The sequence below is a fragment of the Scyliorhinus torazame genome, chromosome 6 (genome assembly GCF_047496885.1).
Source record: "Scyliorhinus torazame isolate Kashiwa2021f chromosome 6, sScyTor2.1, whole genome shotgun sequence".
Classification (NCBI taxonomy): Eukaryota; Metazoa; Chordata; class Chondrichthyes; order Carcharhiniformes; family Scyliorhinidae; genus Scyliorhinus; species Scyliorhinus torazame.
Window position 1 is genome coordinate 42,764,991 of NC_092712.1, and position 21,134 is coordinate 42,786,124.

General features: G+C 47.3%; 1 protein-coding gene across 1 annotated transcript in view; it reads right to left on the minus strand.

Moving 5' to 3' along the window:
* LOC140424765 (obscurin-like) overlaps positions 1–21,134 on the minus strand; it is a 1,044,598-nt gene that overhangs the window by 139,493 nt on the left and 883,971 nt on the right. Inside the window, 2 exon segments of the mRNA XM_072508149.1 lie at positions 10,638–11,089; positions 12,884–12,992. Coding sequence (XP_072364250.1) covers positions 10,638–11,089; positions 12,884–12,992 — 561 coding nt within the window.

Genomic DNA, 21,134 nt, shown 5'->3' on the forward strand with positions numbered 1-21,134 from the left:
AACAGCGGCGTCAATGCGTACTGGAACACACGTACAATAAACACCGATTGCATATCATTAACGAGCCCGACACGGTATTTTCCAGGGCCTCCATGATTCTCCTCCTCCGATGGGCCGGTTCACTTGTGCTTTACTTGTGTGGGGAGTGCAGTGTGTATATGCGGCTGCCACCTGATTATTAATCGCGAATCCGGCGAATCCCGCACCGTTTCTCAATGCAATTGATTGCGTTCCATGTGGCGCCAGTGCTAGGCCCTTAACAATCGATGAATCGGTCCAGATGCGGCACCAGTTTTGCTGTCGTGGAAGTTCACGAATTCTGCCCCAGCGTCAACACTGAGTGTGGAATTCTCCATTTCTGAGACTAAGTGTTGATGCCAATGCAGGATTTAGAACATAGAACATAGAACATAGAAAATACAGCACAGAACAGGCCCTTCAGCCCACGGTGTTGTGCCGAACCTTTGTCCTAGATTAATCATAGATTATCATTGAATTTACAGTGCAGAAGGAGGCCATTCGGCCCTTTGAGTCTGCACCGGCTCTTGGAAAGAGCACCCTACCCAAACATTTAAGTGGATGTATTGAACCGCCTGGAGTATAGGGCTTCCATAACGCCCCTGTGCATCGAGGTCTGTGTTATCACGGACAGGTCCCCACTCGGTGCCTGGAATGACCCCGTCACGTAAATGTTCAAGGCAACTGTCACCTTGACGGCCACAGGGAGCGGGTGGCCTCCCGCATACCCCCGTGGTGCCAGGTGCGCCATCATCAGGCAGATATGTCGCACTGCCTCTCTGCTCAGCCGGAGTCTTCGACAGCATGCCTAGTCCAGCAGCTCCTCGAATGACAGGCCGTGCCGGTAGACACAAGGCCTCATGCGGCGCCCCCTTTGCACCTTCTACTCCTTGGCCTGTTCGGTGCTGGCTCTCCATTCAGGGCAGCTGCCCAATGTTCCTCTGCAGCATGCACCGCTGCTGTACGTTCCACTGCTGCAGCTTCCTTCTCTTCCTCGAGCAGCGCCAGGGCTGCGGTGACTGGCAGAAAGGCCACCATTGCCGGTTGAATTCCAATATCCATTGTCTGCAGGGGGTGGAAGACCAATGTGTTATCATGATGTGCATCCCCATGCCCAAACAGGTCCACCGGGCTACAAGATGGCCCGGTTGACACTGCGGGCTCTTTCTCTGCGTATCCCCCCTCCATCCCTACAACTCTGGGGCTTCTGGCCCTGTGCCTATCCCCAATGCCAGGGGTGAGCTGGCAAGGTGGATACAGAACTGGCTAGGTCATAGAAGGCAGAGAGTAGCAATGGAAGGATGCTTTTCTAATTGGAGGGCTGTGGTCAGTGGTGTTCCACAGGGATCAGTGCTGGGACCTTTGCTGTTTGTAGTATATATAAATGATTTGGAGGAAAATGTAACTGGTCTGATTAGTAAGTTTGCAGACGACACAAAGGTTGGTGGAATTGCGGATAGCGATGAGGACTGTCAGAGGATACAGCAGGTTTTAGATTGTTTGGAGACTTGGGCGGAGAGATGGCAGGTGGAGTTTAATCCGGACAAATGTGAGGTAATGCATTTTGGAAGGTCTAATGCAGGTAGGGAATATACAGTGAATGGTAGAACACTCAAGAGTATTGAAAGTCAGAGAGATCTAGGTGTACAGGTCCACAGGTCACTGAAAGGGGCAACACAGGTGGAGAAGGTAGTCAAGAAGGCATATGGCATGCTTGCCTTCATTGGCCGGGGCATTGAGTATAAGAATTGGCAAGTCATGTTGCAGCTGTATAGAACCTTAGTTAGGCCACACTTGGAGTATAGTGTTCAATTCTGGTCACCACACTACCAGAAGGATGTGGAGGCTTTAGAGAGGGTGCAGAAGAGATTTACCAGAATGTTGCCTGGTATGGAGGGCATTAGCTATGAGGAGCGGTTGAATAAACTCGGTTTGTTCTCACTGGAACGAAGGAGGTTGAGGGGCGACCTGATAGAGGTCTACAAAATTATGAGGGGCATAGACAGAGTGGATAGTCAGAGGCTTTTCCCCGGGGTAGAGGGGTCAATTACTAGGGGGCATAGGTTTAAGGTGAGAGGGGCAAGGTTTAGAGTAGATGTACGAGGCAAGTTTTTTACACAGAGGGTAGCGGGTGCCTGGAACTCGCTGCCGGAGGAGGTGGTGGAAGCAGGGACGATAGTGACATTTAAGGGGCATCTTGACAAATACATGAATAGGATGGGAATAGAGGGATACGGACCCAGGAAGTGTAGAAGATTGTAGTTTAGTCGGGCAGCATGGTCGGCACGGGCTTGGAGGGCTGAAGGGCCTGTTCCTGTGCTGTACATTTCTTTGTTCTTTGTTCCATTAGCTGGTGTAGCCATCTGGGATGGCCACTTCCAGAATACAAAATAGACACTTGCAAAGATTGCAGGGAAAAATGGACAATGTTAAGAAAGCAAGCAGGCACAGAGCCTGTCTGCATATTGGAGCCGTAGCTCCCAGACAAAACTGAAACTGTAGGCCCATTAGCATATGGATGGCCCATCTCCGGGAACAAAGGAAGATACTTAAGTAACCGATCTGGCCCCAGACCTCGCGGCATCAGTTCCCCAAACTGAAAGCAGAAAACAAAGCAGGCCAATGCCCACCTAGGACACGCCCAGCCATCAGGGCACCTACCCCTTTATTGATCAGGATCAATACGAGTGATCAAGATACGGCCCAATTAATTGGGGCCAAGTTCAAGGCCCGCCCAAAAGCGCGCGAAGCCCCTTCAGGTATAAGAAGAAAGCCCCAAGACAGAATCGCTCTCTTGGACTCGTCTCTCACAGCGGAGAGACCCGTCCACCAGCTGCACCAGAAGCAAGTAAGTCCAAGGTCAACGCTCGCGACCAGACGGACGACCTTAGCTGTTTACCCTTCACCACTTCGACCCCAGCAGCCTCAGAACCGAACAACGGCCATTGTTCCTCTGACTGAGTGGGCGCCCGAAGCTAAGTATAGGCTTTAGCAGTAGTGATAGTTTAGTCTGTAGTATTTTGTGCATGAGTAGATATTACTGTGTTTGTAAATAAATAGTATTGACTTTGAACTAACTAACTGGTGTACCGACTCTTTTGATCAGTATTCGGGTTTGAACCTTGTGGCGGTATCGAAAGATACCTGCCGACTCTAGAGCAAATATAATTAGGATTAAGGAAGGTGACCATATTGACCGCCATATTCAGAGCCAACCAAAGAGAGCAACATTTACTGGCGACCTCTGACGGGACTCGACCTAGAAGTGGCCTAATCACTCCGAGAGAACCTAAATTTGAATTGGAATCCAGTTGGAAACAGAAAAACCACAAGTGTAAGAACGATACTGATCAAACCTCCAAGATTCGGAAGTGTGTTGATGCATGTGTACTAACAGGGATATCAGGTAAACCTGAGAAATTTTGTTGCGTAAAACAGTCGGGAGTTTTGTAGGCCGGAAATTAGCGTAAGGCGTTCCCGTGTTTACATCACCACTTTATCATCCCCTGTTCCAAATTCAGTAGAGAACCCAGAGATAGAGAGAAAAATGGCAATGAAGGCAATTCACCTTATGAACCCCCAGGAATTTGAGGTCGCAGCGACCAGTAGAGTAGGACAGTGTCCCGTATGGGAAGAAGAGATCAGAAAATATCTCAAAGGGAAAGGATGGCCCCTTTGGAGTGAATTCTGCGCCAATGATGAAACAGGTCCCGGGAGTATAGGGTATACTTGGTGGGAGAACCTTACAGAGATCCATAAGAAGAGCTTAGGGAAAGCTCGCAAGCCGATGGCAATCGTGTCCTGCTTGGCACAATTGCGAGACATAGAGGAGGTCGTTAGGATGCTCCGTAGAGAGATTGAGGGGAGAGACAGGAATAATGAAGGAGATGTAAGCGAATTTGAGAAGGCGAACATGGAATTGACAGAGCAGTTAACGGCGAGGGACAAGGAGGTGGCTGATGCCAAGCTGGCACACCAGTCTTGTCTCGCCCATTTGAGTAGTTTTCAGACCCAATATGATAAGGCCTACCAAGACACGCAACGCGCGGTCTTGGTAAGACAGGAAACCGAACAACAAGTTGAGCAGTTACAGACACAGTGCAGCGACTTAAAAGCAGCCCTACGAGCACTCCATACTTCCACGATGGAACAAAGGCAGAGCTCGGTAGATCACGCAAAGTGCCGAGAGCAAATTGCAGAATTGTAATCTCTGCTTTCCGTTCAGAATGGGTTTCAGAGTATGTTTTGGACCCCAGTTAGACCAGGAAAACCGCCCCGATTGGCAGGAGTTAAATGAGACTGCCCACAGATATGTACATGGGACATGTACACAGGAAAAACCCCAGAAACAAAAAGCACCCCAACCCCCGACTTCACAGGCAGAACATACCCCAATGAACCCTGTAACCACACAGCGCAGGGCCACACAGAAGGAGACCCAGATTTCCTGTACACGACCCCATTAACCGTAACCCAATTACGGGATGCGTGTGATAAAATTACACCGTTCCTACCCACATCGGACCCCCACCATTACTTTGCAAGAGTAAAACAGCAGGCGACCATGTACGGCCTGGATGAAAAGGAGCAAGTGAAGCTCACAGTTTTAAGCCTCAACCCTTCAGTCGTGGCAGCCCTTCCCGACCCACAGAATGTAGGAGGAAGCACACTCCAAGAAATGCACACAGAGATCCTAGATGTGATCGGCTATAACAAAGGAGACCCCGTAGAAGGCCTGAACAAGTGTAGGCAGAAAAAGACAGAGCACCCCACAGCGTTTGCTGGACGCTTGTGGATTCATTTTACAGTGGTATTTGGAGAGTTAGCCCGCGCCCATTTGTCCTCAGATAATATGGCCAAATGGACTTGCATCCTAGTCCCTCATGCGACAGAGGCAGGACAGAGAGCTCGTGCAAATTACGACCCCTCATACGAGGCCCACAATGAGAAATGGGTTTTGAAAAGATTGTCCCGCACTTGGGAACAGTCCATCCAAGGCAAAACCGCATTTGTTAAAACCGAGGAAGAACAGGCAGACATGCATCCAGTTAGGACGCACCAGAATCCCGCATGGGTAAATGAGGGCAGGAAAGCCCACAGCAACCCAAATCCCAGGAGTGTTACAATTGTGGACAATTAGGACACTACGCACGAGAGTGCAATGTGCCCCAGAAGCAGCAGAGAAACCAACAGACAGGCACCCTAAAGAAGAATAGGGCAAAGCCAATCCACAGCGTTAGCGCCCGTTCTGAGAACGCAGATATGAACGGCACCGACTGACAGTGTTCGGACTCCCCAACTTGGGTCTGCGACCCCCTTTGGGACAAGTCCGGTAGGCCGGTAGTGGCAGGCACATTCCGGGGACACCCCGTAGAATTCCTTTGGGACACAGGAGGGTCCCGCACCACGCTCAATTCCTCCACGATGTTTCACCACGATGTTTCAGCGAGACACGTGGCCCACCACCGACACCATTACACTCAGCGGTTTTACAGGTCATTTACAGCAGGGACACATCAGAGCCCCTGTAGCAATCGAGATAGGGAACATTAAAACAAGGCACCCCGTAGTTCTGGTCGATCCACCCCAGACAGCCGAACACATCTTCGGAATTGACTTCATGAGCTCCCACAATCTACCATTTGATCCGTTAAATAAATGTGTGTGGAGAATGGCAAAGGCAGCACGAGCCCCCGCCACACTCACAGTTCGAGATTACGAAAACAGAATCAGCGCAGTAGGAGACTTCTGGTTCAACCCCCGAGCCGTAAGTCAGAACAAAAAAGTTAGGGAAGACCTGCAGCAACACAAAGCAGCATTTGCACAGCACAAGCACGACTGTGGCAAGATCACTAGCTTAGTGAATTTACAGGTCCCGGCCCCAGACCCCAAAAGCAGTACGGTTTTCCCCAAGAAGCAGAGGGAGAAATCTCAAAGGTAATACAGAGTCTGCTTGATCAAGGCGTACTCCGATCAGTAGCCTCCACGAATAACGCACCAATTTGGCCCGTCAGGAAACGCGATGGATCATGGCGACTGACCATTGATTACCGGGAATTGAACAAAGTAACCCCAGTAGCAGCCCCATCGTAGCCGCGAGTCCCGAGATCATGCTCAAACAGGGACTACAATCAAAGTTTTTTCGGTTTTGGGCATTAGCAACATCTTTTGGTCCATTCCATTGGATAAAGTGTGCCAATATAAATTCGCATTCACATTCCAGGGACAACAATATACGTGGACATGCCTTCCACAAGGCTTCCACAACACCCCCCTCCATTTTCCACCGACAGCTGGAAAATGGATTAGCAAAATTTTCCCGACCCGATTGTCTGGTCCAATATGTAGATGATCTGCTACTACAGACGGACACAAAGGGAGAGCACATTTTGTTTCTCGACGAACTTTCAGGACTCCTACAACAGGTTGGATGTAAAGTGAACCCCAAGAAGGCCCAGATTTTGCAGGGAAAAGTGATTTACTTGGGTACAGTAATCACACATGGTAAACGCGAGATCGAGCAAAAGAGAATTGACTCGATCGTCAAATTGCCCATTCGTAACAGCGTAACAGCCCTCCGGTCATTTCTAGGACTGGTTGGCTACTGCTGAAACCACATTGACGGTTTTGCCACAAAAGCAGCGCCCCTATCCGTACTTCTCAAGAAATAAGCACCTTGGGAATGGCTTCCACAGCACATGGATGCCGTGGATGCTTTAAAAAGAGCCCTCAGCACAGTCCCCGCATTACAGGTCCCAGATCCACTTTCCCCGTACGCAATTGAAGTTGCAAGCACTGACCGAATACTTTCGGCCGTGCTCCTCCAAGAACGCCATGACCGATTAGGCCCCGTGGCATATGCCTCACGCGTGTTAGATCCTGTCGAGAAAGGATTTTCTGCCTGCGAAAGGCACCTGCTCGCAGTTTTTTGGGCAGTACAATACTTCGCCTACATTACAGGACTCAACCCCATCACCATTCTCACTGAACACACCCCAACACAGCTCCTACTAGATGGTCGACTTAAGGATGGCACAGTCAGCCAAATCCGCGCAGCCCGTTGGACCCTTCGTTTACAGGGACGGGACATAACAGTTAAGCGAACCAAGACCCACACTTTCCTAGCCGATAATTTACAATATGCAGGTACCCCACATGAGTGTGAGATCATCTCCACTAAACATAATACAGGACCCTTTATACCTAAGTCAGCTACCAGGAAAGCAGGTACTACACCCCAGAGACCCCCAGCCCACAGACACGTGCGCACCCCTTAGAATCTATGTGGATGGCTCCTCCACAGTTTTAAATGGGGAAAGGATTACCGGTTGCGGTATTTATGTAGAGGACGCGCAGGGACACGCCTTAGAAGAGATTTTGTTAAAATTGCCAGGGCACTTAGGCTCGCAGGCAGCAGAACTGGCAGCCATAGCGTACATTGCATATCACCCCGACTCATTTCTGACCCCTGCCGACATATATTCGGACAGTTTATATGTCTGCAACGGTTTAACCAAATTCCTACCCCTGTGGGAAACTAGAGGATTCATTTCCGCAAACGGAAAGCCCCTACCCTCAGCCCCATTACTCCGGCATGTCCTAGAGACAGCTAAAGATAGGAAATACAGCATTATGAAAGTTCACAGTCATCACCGTTCTTCCCCCCCCGCTGGTAACGTTAAAGCAGACGCCCTAGCGAAGGCAGGTTCCAGACATTGTCACTTTTGGAACCCCCCCGAAAGCGCCCCAGTACACGCGGTTCAGATCTCACAGACCAACATTCAAGATTTGGCAAAGGCTCAAAAAGAAGATGAGAAGCTCAGGGAAGTATTAAAAGGCAACTTCCTAGCCCCTTATGATAAGTTTAAAAATGCGATAACCACACATGACGGTGTGATTTTAAAAGACAGCATTTATATAATCCCCTGCCAGGACAGGAATCTAATTATTTGTCAGTTCCATGACAATCATGGACACCGGGGCATTGTACCCACCCTCGCCCACCTCAGACCCCTCTGCTGGTGGCCTGATTTAAAAAATAATGTAACGCACTACATTGAAAATTGCTTAATCTGTGCCCAGAACAATCCGGACAGATATGCAAGAAAGGATCAGCTTAGTCACACCCGCCCTGTTATTGGCCCCTGGACGAATTTGCAAATAGATTATATAGGACCCCTGCCCCCTGCAGAAATGGTTTTAAGTATGTGGTGGTGGTCATCGACACCTTCACAAAATGGGTGGAAGCCTTTCCATCCAGACAAACACGGCCAAAACGACAGCTAAAAACCTAACACAGCACATCTTTATAAGATAGGGACTCCCACGCTGTATAGAGTCCGATCAAGACTTCCATTTTACAGGACGAGTGATGAAAAACCTCCTCACAATTTTCGGAATAAAACAAAAGTTTCATATAGCATACCACCCCCAATCAAGCGGCATTGTAGAAAGGATGAACAGAACTCTAAAAGCCACCCTCAGGAAAATGGTGCAACAGCACAATAGCACCTGGGACTCAGTTCTCCCCTTTGCACTGATGTTCATAAGAAACATGGTATCCACGTCGACAGGATACACCCCCTACACCCTCATGACCTGACGCCCCATGAAAGGGACAGAATATTTGTTAGGACTGGATTTGGCCAGCCCCGCAGTCACCGCCCTCACACATGAAAAAGCAGTACAGCAGATTATTGATAATGTAAAGGCAGCCCGGCTCGCAGCAGCTGTTATTGGGACCAGGAGGAAACAAAGCAAACCTTGTTTCGATAAAACGGTACATGCCACCGAGTTTGCAGTAGGGCAGCAAGTGATGCTATCCCTATACAACCCCAGTTCATTCCTTTCCCCCAAATTTTCCAGACCGTACTCCATCTCAGATAAAGTCAGCCCCTCTGTATACAAGATCACATATCCCAATGGCAAGTCTGCGTGGTTTCACATAAACCAGCTTAAGGATTATGGCTCGCAGAACAACCATGCACACCACATCTCGCTTGCAGCAGCAATGAGCACACCCCGCCCATGAACGACGCTTTCCTACCCTCCCCCAACCAGTCCAGCTCGTCCTCAGACACAACTTTGACTCCACCCCCAGAGGTGCGACTCCACCTCTCCCTTCCTTCAACCAGCAGCGACAGCGATAGCGATATCGACAGCCCCAGCACACCACGCTACGATTACACCCCTGCACCAGGCCCAACTCCTAGTGATTCCGAACATGATTCCAGCGATCCCTTCGAGATAACGTACATTAAAGCCCCTGACCCAGACCCACCGCCCGACGATTATGGATTAAAACCTAGCAGCTCCAACCTTGACACAAGATTCTGGCACTGAGACAATTTGTTCAGGCTCATCCGGAATGATGAGATGGACCTCAATTCGCCCAACGCAGCTTTAGCAAACCTACTCCCGTCAAGAGTATGGCAGCCGGGAGAAGAGGATGACACAGAGTCTGACTCCCACCAAACAAATCCCTTTGCGACTCTGTTCGCTACTGAGCAATGAGGGGTGCAAATGATGGTAAAAAGGAATCGATGGAGAGTTACGGTGTCCTTTCTGATGAAACCTGCACCATGTTTGTTATGTATGTTTGTTCGTTATTGTGAACGTTATTTGTTAATTTAAAGTTTTCATGGCCCCACGCCACGTCTTGATGCAGGCAGAACTACCCTTCTTACAACCAATGGCTGTTAGAGGAACTAGTTTGTCGGCAGACAACCAATCATAGCTACTCTCCTGATTTGAACGTAATCACGAGAGGCAGCCCCCACGACGACCACATATTCGCACCGTTCTTGCCGGTTGCTCAGGCAGTGGAGAAACGGCACTGGTCCCCACCCTGCCTGAGGACCCCCCTCTGGTCAGCTACGCTCAGGTAGAGCACACATGGGACTGGTCACCGTCCTACCCGGGGATTCCACCCATTCTTACCCGCCGCGGCCCATACGCACCCCATTTTGGCTCTTTAAGTTCAAAACTCTTTTGTTTTTTGATGGCAACCCTTAGGTTGCTTTCAAATGCTATTTACATCCTCGAACACTGTGATGGTAGATCGCATAGGCTGCGAGACCGCTTGCACTGTGTCACTTTTTTCTCGGATGTCTTGTCCAAAATATTTGGTTTTTAAAAAAAAATGAGGGAGTCACAGATGGTGACCAATTATAATGGGTAATTGGCAATACAGTACAGACATACGAGATCTTAAGCAAGATAATAACAGATATTATGCTTGTGTCCATAGAACTTCGGAACATCAGGAACCGCAGAAGAAGAAAGAAGACAGAAAGAAGGAAAGATGAAGACAACCATCATGTTCTACAGTTGGATTTTAGCGGGATCCCTCCAATTGCACGCGGACGCTACCCCCCTGACAGAGGAATCCGCCCACATCAAGAGACATCATAATGTTATTGTTGTCTAGTTAATGAAGACACAGTGGATTCTTGTCACTTTATTCCATTCCTGAAAAGATTTGTCAAACATGTTCACATGGAGATTACGCCTTTTTTTAGTGTGATTGTGCTTCTGAGAGGGTGCCCTGAAGATAATTTCTATGAAAAGATAATGCTGACAAATAGCAGCCAACCATGCTGATCTGAAAAGTGACTAACCTTTTTCAGGCCTGGCTTGACCATCATCATTGCTGGTTTCAGAGTCTGATGTCTCTGGTTTAAAAGGTTTATCAATTTCGAGTGGCTTCATCTGTTCTGCAAACTGTTGTGGAAGAGCTGCCAGTACCCTACTGTCTTGTGGTAGAGCCATGTAAAACACTGGTGAATCTGCCACTTTATTTAAAGCTATTTCCTTTTCACTGCCTTCATGTACAATAGCTTCTTCCAGTCCCAAAGGTGTGGTGGTCTCTTTGTTTGAACAATAAGGTTCTTTTTCCTCTTCATCATCTTCTCTGTTGGCCAAGGGTTGATTATATTCTGTAGCCAAGGGAGATATTCCGTCCTCATCGTTTAAGTTGATCTCGGAGAATGTTACACTTTTTCTCTTTGACTTTTGGTACGTACTTGCAAACTCAAATTCTGGAAAAGGATTTTCTTGTGATGTGTGCCTGCTGGAAGGGCAATTAGAGGCATTGAGAATTTTAATGTGACAACTAATTTGTTTAAACATCCTAAGGTATTACAATCGCATCCATCACAAAAGGTATTTATTTGTCTTTATTTGTCTTTCTATTGCTCATTTGCCATTTTCCCCCTCACCCCCGAAGCCCACAAGCAACTCCAATACGTTTTGCTTTTCAGGCTTCTGGTATGCTGAGTGCCCCACTTAATTGCTTCAATTGTTGTCGGAGTGCGAAGTTCTTCCATGAACCTTCCTGCCCTGTACTTAATCAGAAGAGGTGGGAGGCCTTGGGGCCTCTCCCTACCACTGTGCAGCCAGATTAAAGCCCCCTACCACTATTCATCATGGGGGCGGGCATTAAATTCTGTCCATAGTCTCTTTCTTGTTTCTCTATTGATGTTTAGTTACTATTTATTGAGTTGCTGTTTCTCTACAACTTCGGTTTCTATCTTTCTGCTTTCCTCCAACCTTTCAGATTCCCTCCTTGCTGTTCATTTCATAATGCAATTAGATTAAAAACAATGCATAAAATCCTCCAGGAATTCCTGAAAGAAAGCTTGCATTTATATAGCACCTTTCATGACTTCAGGATGTCCCAGGGCATTTTACAGCCGATGAAGCCCGTTGAAATATAGTCACTGTTATAATGTAGGAAACCCACTCATCATTTTTTAAAATCTGCCAAATGGGACAGTACGGTGGCAGAGTGGGTAGCAGTGCTGCCTCACAGTACCAGGGACCTGGGTTCAATTCTGTCCTTGGATGACTGTCTGTGTGGGTTTCCTCTGGGTGCTCTGCTGTCCTCCCACAGTTCAAAAATGTGTAGATAATGTGGATTGGCCATGCTAAATTGCCACTTGGTGTCCAGGGATGTACAGGTTAGGTCATATGGATAGGGTGGGGGCATGGGCTTAAATAGGGTGCTCTTTCAGAGGGTTGGTGCAGACTTGATGGGCTGAACGGCCTCCTCCCGCACTGTAGGAATGGCTCTATGTGCTGATCACCCTCAGATGTGGTTATTTTAACCAGAAGCTATTAAACATACTGGAAAACGTTCCAACTCTGAAGAAGTTGGAAGTTCCTCTCATTCAGTTTGATGAATTGTCTTAGAATCTGTTCATTATTGACGATGGATGCCAGATTAAAATGCTAAATAAACATATATTAGTATTTACACTGTAAGCACAGTTACAGTTGGAGTAAAGATAGAGCAAAACAGCAACTCAGTTTGATAAGAAATAGTCTGATTGCAACTGACATCTTTATTCCTCTCCTTAATTCAGTATCAAAATACAATTGTAAGAAGTCTTACAACACCAGGTTAAAGTCCTCACCTGAGGAAGGAGCAGCGCTCCGAAAGCTAGTGTTTGAAACAAACCTGTTGGGACTTTAACCTGGTGTTGTAAGACTTCGTACTGTGCTCACCCCAGTCCAACGCCGGCATCTCCACATCAATATACAATTGAACAGCTAATGCAATGAGAGATGGTAATAACAGATAGTGCACCACTTAGAAAACTTTTACCCACTACTGGTATTCCTGCTATTGTTCTATTGCCATCTTGCAATTTGACTAAGGTGCCATTGGTGGTCACTGATTATTACCAGCGGTAAATTCTCACCTGGTAACAGAGTAAAATCCCAAAGATGCAGAAAAACACTTGCCATCTGCAGTAACATCCATACTTACAATCCATACTTTTAAGAGTTTTAAGGGCCCGTTGCAATGGCACTCACTTTATCTCTTAAAGGACATGAGGTAACTTGCAGAGTCAGTACTCACTTTGTGTCAGCCTTGCTGCTTTGCATTACGTACTCTGAACTTGGTATTCGTACTTGAATCATTCTTGTTCTAGCTCCAGTGTTTTCCAGTGCGATGTCTACAACACTTCCTGGAAAAGGACAACATAACTAATTTGACTCAGGGTCATGATTTTTGCAATCAAAAAAATTGCTCTCAACTGAAATTGATCTATTGAGGCATTTTAGTTTTCTCATTGAATCAAAGTAAGAGTTCAAAACTTTCAAATCATATATTCTTCACATTTGCAGAAAGTAGTATGTCAATGGCTTCCATTCCTCATTTATTTTCTGAAACTGAATCAATCCTTTCTTCTCCCCAGTGCAAAAGCATGTAAGACTGTTTGCATTGATTCTCTACAAGAGATGTAAATAATGTGCCAGGTTGTGGTATATCATACAGTATTTCTGCATTGACTGCATGTCTCTTTTGTAAAGACTTCAATACTTTGAATCACTGGGACACGTTTTTTTGGAATCAAGGAGGGCTAAGTGCATCGTTCATGGGATATAGGTGTCACAGGCTGTGCCAGCATTTATTACCATCCCTAATTGCCCTTGAGGAGGCAGTTAAGAGTCAACCACCACATTGCTGTGGGTCTGGAGTCAAATGTAGGCCAGACCAGGTAAGGATAGCAGATTTCCTTCCCTTTAGGACATTAGTGAACCAGATGGGTTTTTCCGACAATCGACAAAGGTTTCATGGTCATCATTAGACTTCTTAATTTTATTGAGTTTAAATTCCATCCCCTGCAGTGATGGGCTTTGAACCCGGATCCCCAGATCATTATTCTGGGTCTCTTCTGGGATTACTAGTTGAGCGACAATACCACTATGCCACAGCCTTCCCACTAGTTGTGTCAAAGAACAAAGAAAAGTACAGCACAGTAACAGGCCCTTTGGCCCACCAAGCCTCCGCTGACCATGCTGCCCGTCTGAACTAAAATCTTCCACACTTCCGTGGTCCGTATCCCTCTATTCCCATCCTATTCATGTATTTGTCAAGATGCCCCTTAAATGTCACTATCGTCCCTGCTTCCACCACCTTCTCCGGCAGCGAGTTCCAGGCACCCACTACCCTCTGTATAAAAAACTTACCTTGTACATCTCCTCTAAACCTATGCCCCCTAGTAATTGACCCCTCTACCCTGGGAAAAGGTCTCTGACTATCCACTCTGTCTACGCCCCTCATAATTTTGTAGACCTCTATCAGGTTGCCCCTCAACCTCCGTCGTTCCAGTGAGAACAAACCAAGTTTATTCAACCTCTCCTCATAGCTAATGCCCTCCATACCAGGCAACATCCTGGTTAATCTCTTCTGCACCCTCTCTAAAGCCTCCACATCCTTCTGGTAGTGTGGCGACAAGAATTGAACATTATACTCCAAGTGTGGCCTAACTAAGGTTCTATACAGCTGCAAAATGACTTGCCAATTTTTATACTCAATGCCCCAGCCAATGAAAGCAAGCATGCCGTATGCCTTCTTGACTACCTTCTCCACCTGTGTTGCCCCTTTCAGTGATCTGTGGACCTGTACACCAAGATCCCTCTGACTTTCAATACTCTTGAGGGTTCTACCATTCACTGTATATTCCCTACCTGTATTAGACCTTCCAAAATGCATTACCTCACATTTGTCTGGATTAAACTCCATCTGCCATCTCTCCGCCCAAGTCTCCAAACAATTTAAATCCTGCTGTATCCTCTGACAGTCCTCATCACTATCCGCAATTCCACCAACCTTTGTGCCATCCACAAACTTACTAATCAGACCAGTTACATTTTCCTCCAAATCATTTATATGTACTAAGAACAGCAAAGGTCCCAGCACTGATCCCTGCAGGACACTACTAGTCACAGCCCTCCAATCAGAAATGCACCCTTCCATTGCTACTCTCTGCTTTCTATGACCTAGTCAGTTCTGTATCCATCTTGCCAGCTCACCTCTGATCCCGTGTGACTTCACCTTTTGTACCAGTCTGCCATGAGGGACCTTGTCAAAGGCCTTACTGAAGTCCAGATAGACAACATCCACTGCCCTACCTGCATCAATCATTTTTGTGACCTCCTCGAAAAACTCAATCAAGTTAGTGAGACACAACCTCCCCTTCACAAAACCGTGCTGCCTCTCACTAATACGTCCACTTGCTTCCAAATGGGAGTAGATCCTGAATCGAGGGATTCTCTCCAGTAATTTCCCTACCACTGATATAAGGATCACCGGTCTGTAGTTCCCTGGATTATCCTTCCTACCCTTCTTAAACAGAGGAACAACATTGGCTATTCTCCAGTCCTCCGAGACATCACCTGAAGACAGTGAGGATCCAAAGATTTCTGTCAAGGCCTCAGCAATTTCCTCTCTAGCCTCCTTCAGTATTCTGGGGTAGATCCCATCAGGCCCTGGGGACTTATCTACCGTAATATTTTTCAAGATGCCCAACACCTCGGGCGCGATTCTCCGCTCCCGTGCCGGTTTGGAGAATCGGCTGGCGCGCCATTTTTCCCCGCAATGCCGGTTCAACGCCCTCCCGCGATGCACCCAAATGGCGGGAACGGCCCCGTCGAGTTCTGTGCGGCGCAGGCCGGAGAATCGCCTGGGACACTCAAAATGGCGATTCTCCACTACACCCGCTATTCTCCGGCCCGGATGGGCCGAGCGGCCTGCCCAAAGCGACGGGTTCCCGCCGGCGCCATCCACACCTGCTCGCTGCCGGCGGGAACAGCGTGGGAACGCTGGGGGGGCGGCCTGTGGGCGGGCGAGGAGGGTTCTTTCACTGGGGTTGCACTCAAAAGGGGTCTGGCCCGTGATCGGTGCCCACCGATTGGCGGGCCGGCCTCTCTGAAGGAGGACCTCCTTTCCTCCGCCGCCCCGCAAGATCCATCCGACATCTTCTTGCGGGGTGGCCTCGGGGAGGACGGCAACCACGCATGTGCGGGTGACGCCAGTTAGGCAGCAGATGAAGCGGCGCCGCTGTTATGCGCCGCCAATGCCTGGCGCGCGCTGACGATGCTGGTTTAGCGACACCCCCCCCCGAGTTTCCCGCGGCCCTGATCCTAGCCCATTTTCGGGCCCTGAATCGGTCGAGATCAGGGCCGTTTCACGCCGTCGTGAACCTCGACGGCGTGGGCACATAGTCGCGGGAGTGGAGAATCGCGCCCCTCGTCATTTTGGATCGCAACGTGACCCAGGCTATCTACACACCCTCTCCAGACTCAATATCCACCAATTCCTTCTCTTTGGTGAATACTGATGCAAAGTACTTATTTAGTACCTCGCCCATTTCCTCTGGCTCCACACATAGATTCCCTCCCCTGTCCTTCAGTGGGCCAACCCTTTCCCTGACTACCCTCTTGCTTTTTATGCACGTGTAAAAAGCCTTGGTATTTTCCTTAACCCTATTTGCCAATGACTTTTTGTGACCCCTTTTAGCCCTCCTGACTCCTTGCTTAAGTTCCTTCCTACTTTCCTTAGATTCCACACAGGCTTTGTCTGTTCCCAGCCTTCTAGCCCTGACAAATGCCCCTTTTTCTTTTTTTGTTTTGGAAAATATAGGTTTAGAAATGTCGAGCTTCTTCCATTCAACTAATTTATGACAACCAGCATTTGCAATGTATCTACCATTTAGTCACAAGCTGCCTCCAAACCCTGCTGCAGATATCAGATGAGCACCTAGAGGTAGTAGGCCAAGGAAAATAAAGAAATTTTGATCACAATTATAAATTATGTAAATAATTTTCACTTCAATAATGTCTACTGTATTGCTTCGTTGTGGTCCTTAAGGCTTTCCAAATGTCCCCCAACTCTTCCTCCTCCGTTGCCACCTGAACCCCCGAGTGAATTTGCAGAGAGTCAATGGTATGTGGCAGGGCCTTTGCGAGCCATGTGGAAGCACTTTTCTGTGCATGTTGAGCCTTCATCCATCATAATCTCATATTCCAATCCCTAGCGTGGTCAAAACTGCCTGCTGGAGTTCCCTTTCATTTGTCCAGCAGAGGTGACCTGCATCTCTGCCTTCCCACTGACCCAACTCCCACATAGCACCTGAGGACCTCCAACGCGAGGTCCTGTTTCATTTTGGTCAGGCTCGCATGGTTGTTGTGGCATTTTTCTTGCTCTTCAGCACCGTTTCCCCTCCCCCATTCACCCAAGCCCTTTCCCCCATTATTACTGACCCCTCTGACATTACATTTGACCTCCCCCTGCTCCCCTCCAACAATGTCCAAGTACACATACCTTTCTTCACCTCCAGTGGAATCTCTGAAGACAAGTTTAAAATGCTGCGAGGTGAAACAAGTGGGAATGACTGTTGAGGAGAATTCTTCGAAAAAATCTTCAGGTGTGGTGATTGGAAACTCTCGTGAGAAGGAAGTGTTTTCAGTGCAACTGATTGATTCACAATGCAACAAATGTCTGGGTGGGGTATTGAGAAATTCAGGGAATTGGCTTTGGTCCTATCTGTCATTTATTGGGCACACTTTGCCTGTTAATTCACTTGTATCTCATACTTACCCTGAATGTTAAAATATAAGATAGATATTTTAAGTTGTTTTATCTTTCTAAACTTATATAATAAAGTTTATTTGTGTTTATTCAAAACCCGTGGAATCTTGTGGCTTTATTCACTTTGTAACGTCTTGAACCTGAAACTTCATCTACTTTAAACAAAAAGTTATTAGTTCCTAACTGGATGTCCTCCCATGGCCTGTGGCCTGGTCAACAGTGATAACACACATGATGTCAGGTGGGAGCTTCCATTCATAATGACAACACTGGATTGCAGGGTGGTGAAGTGCAGCAAAGATCCTTGAAGACCAGTGAAACCTCTGGACAGATTTTCATTCACTGGTGATAAGAGTTGATCTGTGTCAACTGTCCATGGGCAGCTCAAAGTGAGTTTCAAATCATGCCACCATCCTGGGTTAGAAGGGCTCAGCTGAAATGTGTCTTGATCAGGTGATGCCTGACATTAACGGCATTCTGACGAAGCCCTAGAGTCATGTGCCAGCCCTGGCCACCCCCTGTGTAGCTTGGAAATTTGTATATCCTGCATCCTTCTTCTAATGAACCGTGTTGTTCCAGGGCCTCAGTCTCTTCAGTGTCCACATCTCTCTGGAGAGCCATGTTATGGAGAGTGCACCAGATCACCACAACGCACAAGACCCCTCCCTGTAAGACAGTACTGACACTGGAGCTACATCCACAGCAGTGTGATGCTATTCAAGAGTGGACTTGTGAATGGCTTTGGTTGTAGTGTCTTCCTCTCATAAAGGGGTGAGTAGTCATTTTTCAAAGTTAACCCTCACCCCTAGAATCTATCCATGGTGTCTGGGAGGTGGAATGAAGTATAGTATTGTTTATATTGCCAGAGGATGGAGTCATGGCTGAAATTGAGTGTACATGTGCAGATACCGAGATCAAGGAATAGAAGCATTTGTCCCACCATGCCTGCATCTCCATTCAGTAAGATCGTGGCTGATCTGATTGTGGCCTTAACTCCATAATCCCATCTGTCCCCCATGACCCTTAACTCTCTTGTTGATCTAAAATCTATCTAACTCACCTTATATCGGTTCTCAGCCAAGTGAGCTCAGAAACCCATTATTCTAGTTTAAACACCTGAGCCACAGAGAAAACATTACTGGATTGACACCTCTGGCTCTGTGATCTCTGCTGTCAATTTCACAATATTTACACAAGGTTAAGTGGATTCAAGAGCTTGTGGTTTCTGTTATTAATACTTTAAAGGGCCTGGGTGACTGACATTCGTTGCCCCAAGTGAAATGACTTTTTTAATATAGTGGAAAGTCATGAATAAAATACTTTTTTTCTTAAAGCTTTTTTTTGTCACATCCTACAGTCACTCCAAGGTTTATTGGTTCTATACAATGTATAGTGGATCAATGGGCATGTAAGTACTGTAACTTAGAGGTATAAAGAGCTCTGGGCAAGTGTGGGTAGAGGGGCATAGTTTGAAATGAAAGGGATGTCCTCATACCAACTAGCGTTCATAATTCCTCTGAGGGGCTATGAACCATGAACATTTAAAAACCTGGCCTGATTCTATGAAACTTGCAGAAGAGTAGGCTTGACAAAGGGTCACCTGGACTAGAAACGTTAGCTCTTTTCTCTCCTTACAGATGCTGCCAGACCTGCTGAGATCTTCCAGCATTTTCTCTTTTGGTTGAAGAGTAGGACATGCCTATCGCTGCAATTGAGCTGACCAGGTCTGGAGTGCCCGGGATGTGGGTTTGATCTGAACCAGTCTGAAGCATTTAAAGACACTGCCCAAAATCAGACAGCCTGGGAATGGGATCGGGAATCCCAAAATTGGGATGTAGCCGCAATTTTTAAAGTGCTCCCGAGTCATCCCGACTCAGTGAAAATCCACCCCATTTTCCTGTAATGGCTATCATTTCATACTCAGTTATTTTTATTTGTGCTTTCAATTCATTCATCCTGCATTCAGAAAAGGAGCCTTCAATCCTGTCTTTTCACTCTTTTTGTCAACTCCACTGACCTAACCTAAATTGAAACCTATTTCCCCCACACCAATCTTTGAGCTATGCATTCAACTCCCGATTAGTTACCCAATGTCAACTTTCTTGTGGATCAGTAGGTAATCAGGGCTGCTCAAACCCCCTCAGCAGAACCCATGTTGTTGGTATCCAGGTGGACATGTTAACTGGATCTTTCCCCTCCCACTTGAAGTTCCTCTCCGGTCCTGAGATGTCCTTAACCCCGACACTGGGCAGGCAATAAAGCCTCTGAGACACATACTCTCGGCTGCAAAGAACAGTGTCTATTCTCCTAACTATAATATCCCCAATACAACTAGGTTCATTTCTCCTCCCCAGCCCCCACTTGAATGGTTCCCTGCACCATAGAAGGTGGTCAGTTTTCTCATCCTTTCTCCAGTCCCTGCTTTCGTTTGCACAATTTGCAAGAACATTGAAACTGTTGAAACCCAGCTATAGTGAAGGAACAATGATATATTTCCAAGTACGGATGGTGAGTGGCTTGGAGAGGAACTTCCAGGTGCCAGTTTTCTCATGTTTGTTGTCCTTGTGCTTCTATATGGTAGCTGTCATGGGTTTGGAAGGTGCTGTCAAAGGAGCCTTGGTATGTTGTCCTGCAGTGCATCTTGGACATGGTACACCCTGCTGCCACTGTGTATCGGTGGACGTGTCAAGCTTCTTGAATGTTGTTGGAGCTGCACTCATCTAGGCAAGCGGACAGTATTCCATCATGCTCCTGATTTGTGCCTTGTAGATGGTGGACAGGAGTCAGGAGGTGGGTTACTTTTGTGGAGTCAGGAGGTGGGTTACTTGCCACAAGATTCATAGCCTTTGACCTGCTGTTGTAGCCACAGTATTTATATGGCTAGTCCTGCTCAATGATAACTCCCAGGATATTGAGTGTAGGATGTGTTGGGTATGAGATTACATTTTGTGGCGTACAATTCTGCTGCTGAAGATGATGGCCCACAGGACAACATGGCTGCCCAGTCCTGAGTTGCTAGATCGGTTTGAAATCTACCACCTTTAGCCTGGTGGTAGAGCCACATAACAGGATGGACGGCATGCTCAATGTGAAGACTGCATTTTGTCTCTACAAGACTGTGCGGTGGTCACTCCTACTGACGCTGTCATGGACAGATGCATCCATGGCAGGGAGGTTGGTGAGAATGAGAGCAAATATGTTTTCCCCTATTGTTGGTTCCACCACCACCAATCTAACATATCTTAGAGGGCAGGTTTTTACAGGGCCTAAGTGGGACCACACCTGACGCATTGTGTGCAGTGTTGTCTTTCTTACATAAGAAAGGATATATTTGCGCCAGAGGGAGTGCAGCGAAGGTTCATCAGACTGACTTCTGGGATAGCAGGATTGCCGTATGAGGAGGTATTGGGTCATCTAGGCCTGCATTCACTTGAGTTTAGAAGAATGAGAGGGGATCTAATTGAAACATATTAAATTCTGATATAGCTAGACAGACTGGATGCAGAGATGATGTTCCTCCTGGCTGGGGGTGGGGGTGTTCGAGAACAGGAATTGGGATAGACCATTTAGGACTGAGATGAGAAGCATCTTCACTCAAGGTGGTGAATCTGTGGAATTCTCTATGCCAGAAGGCTGTGGAGGTCAAAACATTGAATATATTTAAGGAAACAAATTTCTAGACTCTAAAGGAGTCAAGGGGTAAGGCGAGAGAGCAAGAGTATGATGTTGAGAT